General features: G+C 45.1%; 1 protein-coding gene and 1 pseudogene across 1 annotated transcript; one reads left to right on the top strand and one right to left on the bottom strand.

Annotated features, from left to right (window-relative positions):
* Positions 1–1,013: 1,013 nt before the first annotated feature.
* Positions 1,014–1,630, bottom strand: LOC148165166 (olfactory receptor 7C1-like; annotated as a pseudogene).
* A 2,985-nt stretch (positions 1,631–4,615) lies between these two features.
* LOC148165165 (olfactory receptor 7A17-like) lies at positions 4,616–5,587 on the top strand. Its single transcript, XM_088022428.1, has one exon. It carries the CDS (start codon positions 4,616–4,618, stop codon positions 5,585–5,587), a length of 972 nt encoding a protein of 323 aa, XP_087878554.1.

The raw sequence follows: 5,587 nt of genomic DNA, 5'->3' as shown, positions 1-5,587 counted from the left end.
GGTTAGTTGTGTTCTTCTTCTCCCAGAATACCCCATCCACCTCAGGTCTGACTTTTGGTGCTCAAACAAGTTAACAAGTGTCTCTTTTCCCTCGTGACAGAAAATGAACATGTAAAGTCTTTGTTTCCTGTCCATAAAGTGGAGAAATTCCATCTAAGGATTTGGTCAGAGAACTTAGTAATATTTTAGAGCTCACAGAAAATTCCCTGGCACAGAGCGGGTGCTCCATCCACGAAGACAATTGTGACCATTTAAGTTCCACATTTCCTAAGCTCATGAGGACACCATAAAAGGTCTGTTAGGATAGGAAGTGAGTCCAGGATTACTCTGCCTCTGGGACAGTTTTCTGGGTGGGTTGGGAATGAAGTGCGTGTCATTGGCAGCATCCTGAAAAAGTGGGCGCTCATCCCACACTCTCACATTCATTCCTGGGAGAAGTCCCCAAGATTCTGCTGAACATCCAGACTCACAGCAAAGCCATAACATATGAAGGATGCCTCAGCCAGACATTTGATGTTAATGTAAATGTTGGATATTCATCCTTTCTGATGGCTGAGTAATATTCCATTGTATATATGGACCACCTCTTCTTTATCCATTCATCTGTTGAAGGTCATCTCAGCTCTTTCCACAGTTTGGCTATTGTGGACATTGCTGCTATGAACATTGGGGTGCATATGCCCCTTCTTTTCAGTACATCAGTGTCTTTGGGGTAAATACTCAGGAGTGCAATTGCGGGGTCATAGGCTAGCCCTATTGTTTTAAGAAATCCAAACCATTACCGAAGATTACCAAGAAAATAAGAGGGTGTAATACCAAGAAAATACATCAAGTGTAAATGACTGGTTATAAAGAGGAAAGGGGAACCCAAGATATAATCTGAAGGAAAGGAGAGAAGACAAGGAAGACCCAAGGAGAGAACTGCTTTAAAATGTGTACACCTGGGGAAAAAATAAAAGTATTGGATGAAGGAAGCCGGGTTCTCTGGGCCTCCATATTGTGGGCCCAGCTACTCAGGAGAGTCCTGTAATGGGCCTGACAATGAGAGGCACCACCCTGCCAAGGAGCCTGCTCAGGGCCCCCTTCATGTCCCTGTTCCTCAAACTGTAGATGAAGGGATTCAGCATGGGGGTGAAAATGATGTTGTACATCACTGAGGCCACCAGACTCGTCCTAGTGGATGAAGTTGCTGCAGAACTGAGGTCGACCCCAAGGCCTGTGCCATAGAACAAGGAGACCCACATGTGGAAAAGGCTTTGTACTTGCCCGCAGCTGAGGAAATGCTCGGTATGGAAGAATCAGTTTGATAGTAAGAAGAAAGTATTCCATGGAAAGGAATCATGGCTAGATGCCCAATTGCAGAATACACCACTATGTTATTGAAGAGGGAGTAAGAACAGGACAGCTTTAGTTCTTTGAGAAGATCACCAAAAAAAAAGTGTGGGATTTCCATGTTTGTGCAGAAGGACAGCCTCAAAAGGGTCAAGGTCTCAAGCAGGGAGCCCATGACACTGATTCACCAGGACTCCAAGGTCAGCGGCCCACAGAGCTGGAGGTTCATGATGACCAAGTAGTACAGGGGTTGACCGATGGCCACAAAGTGATCATAGGCTTTAAATTGTCCAGGCATCCAAACAAATAAAAAAAAAAAATATCTGGGGTGCCTGGGTGGCTCAGTTGGTTAAGCGACTGCCTTCGGCTTGGGTCATGATCCTGGAGTTCCGGGATTGAGTACCACATCGGGCTCCCTGCTCGGCGGAGAGTCTGTTTCTCCCTCTCACCCACTTCCCTCTCATGCTCTCTGTCTCTCATTCTCTCTCTCAAATAAATAAATAAAATCTTTAAAAACAAAAATCTGCCTGAGGCATCCTTCATATGTTATGGCTTTGCTGTGAGTCTGGATGTTGAGCAGAATCTTAGGGATGGTGGTAGAGGTGAAACAGATGTCTACAAAGGACAGGTTGGAGAGAAAGAAGAACATGGGAGTATGGAGGTGGGAGTCAGAGCTGATGGCAAGGATGATGAGCAAGAAATGACCATGTTGCTCCCTTAAAACCAATCAATTTATTTTCTGATAGTTCTGGAAGTCAGAAGACTGAAATAGGTCCCCCTGAGCTAACATCACTCTGTTTGCAGAGAAGAGTTCATTGTGGAGGTCTGGGGAGTATAGGTTTTCTTGCCTATTTCAGCTTTAGGGCCACCTGTACTCTCTGGTTTATGTCCCTTCCCTTTACCTTCAAAGCCAGCAAAATAGCATCTCGAAATCTCTCTCTGACTCCAAGACTCTGCCTCCCTCTTCCACCACTGCAGGACTCTTGTCATCTATTGAGCCCAGCTGGATAATCAAAATAACTTTATCCTGGGTCAGCTGACTAGCAATGTTAATCCCATTTGCAACCTAAATTCTCCCTTGCCATGACACAAGACATATCCAAAGATTCTGTAGTTTAAGATGTGGAAATATTCGGGGGACATTATTCTGCCAACTAAAGTGTTTTTCCGAGGTATATTTAATGTCAACTCAGGGGCCCTTCTTTGGAGAATCAAACACAATTGATCTCAAGTCTAGGGTGAATACTGAGTCTTTTCTCTCCAAACCACACAGGAAGAGGATCACATGGCTTATTTACTAAAATCACCCTAAAGCTGTAAATGGTAAAGTAAACCATCAACTAAAGAAATTCAGTATCATTTCAAAGTTAAGGTAAAGTCAAGGAGGTCAGAACTCTGGAAGGCAGGTAAATTCATGAGAAAGAGGATTAAAAAAAAAATGGATTCACTTGCCTTCTAATCTGGCCTCCCAGGAACCAAGTATCAGCAGGAAAAGTTGCCTTTCTGTCCAGACAAGTTGCCCACTGGGAATGGAGTGCTCTGAGGTGGGAGTAACAATGGAAACAGTGCCTAATGAGCAGACACAGAGCTGTAAATATCTCCTCTGCTGCAGAGCTTCAGCATGAGAAACCTTGGACTGGCCACAACATGGTTGTTATTTCTGGTTTCCTAAGTCTGGCTGGGGGACCCATGCCTTTCTGCTTCCTGCTCTCCTGTCTGGGAACAGAGCTGCAGTCTCCAGCATCAACCATCCGGGGAGGAATTCAGACCTCCACATGGAGACTTTCATCTTAGAGACCCCAACCAGGTGAGCCTGAGAGCTCAGCAGGTATTTCAGGAAAGGAGCAGAGAGAATGGAAGCTGAGAACTTTGACCTGAGGTCACCTGAGACTAGGTACACTCATTTATAATTAATTTCCATAGTGTGTTAAAGAGAAGTGTCCATAGGACCCAGCAATACAGGCATCGTTGTTGACGATACATGGTGGGAATGGAAGTCCAGTTGGATGACAGAGGGGAAGGAGTGGGGGACTAAAATGGTTCCAGTGGAATTAGAACATATCCGAGGAGTTTTGCAGCTAAGGGGAGCAGGAAGTCAGAGTGTTTGGCTTGGAGCATGGGGGGTGAACTGTTTAGGATGTGGTGGGTTTTGAACATCTTCTGTATTTATTGAAAGACCCAGACCCATGCAGGTAACTATTCCCTTGCGACAGCAGTTCCTGAGATACACATTTCTCAGAACCTTCTCTCACACTGAGTATTCACATGGAAAGGTGTGTTTCATATGCAACAAGGGGTATGCTAACTAGCTTTACTTTGTAACACTTCATGACCAAAAAGAGTGTAAACGATGGAGGCATTTGTGAAATGCAGAGAAAACGCTCCCAAATCTGTTCAATGGTGAAAATAACTCATTTACTCACAGGAAGGAACAGTGCTATAAGCTTCCTACATGTGGTGACCAATGCTGTATCCACCCTAGGAGGATGGGTACTGCTGTCCCCACTCTCTGAGTGAGGATAGTCCCATTTGGAATGGATTGATTGTCTCTCCCAAGTTCCAACATCGTATATGTGGTAGATCTGATGTTCAAAACCTGGTTTTCTGATTCAAAAATTTGGCACTTAAAATCATTTGGAAAAGTCTTTTATTATTTCATCTTTAAAAATCCCCTTCTATTGTCCTACATTGTGTACTACAGTGTGTATTTTCTGTTGTAAATTGCAGGTTTATTCCCTTTGCACATTTTTCTAGAGGGATATTCAATCAGTAAAATGTCTGACATCATAAAAAGCCCACTCTTTTCTTGTTTGGATACACTGATCTTTTTCTGCTTTGTTAATTATTCTGGGCAGCAAGGGCATGTGGCAGGGGCTGGAAGGCTGCCAGAACCGGGGAAGCTTTCTGCCCATCACAGTCTCTCAGGAATCCCCTGAGTTTATTAGATCTCCTTTACCACTCCTGTCCATTTCTTTCCTGCGTTTTATGAAACTCCTTTTTGTTTTTTTAAAGATTGTATTTATTTATTGGACAGAGAGAGACACAGCGAGAGAGGGAACACAAGCAGGGGGAATGGGAGAGGGAGAAGCAGGCTTCCCGCCGAGCAGGGAGCCCGATGCGGGGCTCGAACCAAGGACCCTGGGCTCCTGACCTGAGTCAAAGGCAGACGCTTGACGACTGAACCACCCAGGCGCCCCAATAACTGACATTTAAAGAAAAACTTTAAAAAAAGAAAAAAAAGGTATTAAATAAATAAATGAAGCCCATAAAATTCAACACTTTTATGCTTTTTTTTTTCTTTCCTTGTAGGCAGCACCACCACATGGAAGCAGACAATGACACAGGAATTTCTGAGTTTCTTCTTCTGGGATTATCAGAGGAACCAGAATTACAGCCCATCATATTTGGGCTTTTCCTCTTCATGTACCTAATCACTGTGCTTGGGAACCTGCTCATCATCCTGGCCGTCAGCTCAGACTCCCATCTCCACACCCCCATGTACTCCTTCCTCGCCAGCCTGTCCCTTGCAGACATCTGCTTCACCTCCACCACAGTCCCCAAGATGCTGTGGAACATCCAGACTCAGAGCCAAGTCATCACCTATGCTGGCTGCCTCACACAGATGTACTTTTTCATACTCTTTGGAGGTTGGGATGACTTTCTCCTGACTGTGATGGCCTATGACCACTTCGTGGCCATCTGTCACGCCCTGCACTACACGGTCATCATGAACCCTCGGCTCTGTGGACTGCTGGTTCTGGTGTCCTGGGTCATCAGTGTTCTCAATTCCTTGTTACAGAGTTTAACGGTGTTGCGGCTGTCCTTCCGTACAAAGGTGGAAATCCCCCATTTTTTCTGTGAATTCAATCAAGTAGTTGGGCAGGCCTGTTCCGACACCTTCCTTAATGATATGGTTATGTATTTCGGGATTGTGCTCCTTGGTGGCTCTCCCCTGGCTGGGATTCTTTATTCCTACTCGAAGATTGTTTCCTCCATACGTAGGATATCCTCAGCTCAGGGCAAGTATAAAGCATTTTCCACCTGTGCATCTCACCTCTCCATTGTCTCCTTGTTTTATTGTACAATTCTAGGAGTGTACCTTAGCTCTGCTGCTCCCCAGAGCTCCCACTCAAGTGCAGTAGCCTCGATGATGTACACGGTGGTGACGCCCATGCTGAACCCCTTCATCTACAGCCTGAGGAACAGAGACATAAAGAGGGCTCTGAAAAGAATCACTGGGGTTCCAGTGATGTAA

The sequence above is a fragment of the Eumetopias jubatus genome, unplaced genomic scaffold (genome assembly GCF_037043125.1).
Source record: "Eumetopias jubatus isolate StellerSeaLion01/CBP00866 unplaced genomic scaffold, mEumJub1_p1.0 scaffold_1, whole genome shotgun sequence".
In the NCBI taxonomy this organism is placed as follows: Eukaryota; Metazoa; Chordata; class Mammalia; order Carnivora; family Otariidae; genus Eumetopias; species Eumetopias jubatus.
Note: the sequence above shows the minus strand (reverse complement) of the source record. Positions and strands in the feature narration are given on the sequence as shown.

What these genes read in the sequence shown, in the direction of transcription:
- LOC148165165 (XM_088022428.1), top strand. Translation starts at nt 4,616, where the DNA reads ATGCTTTTTTTTTTCTTTCCTTGTAGGCAGCACCACCACATGGAAGCA.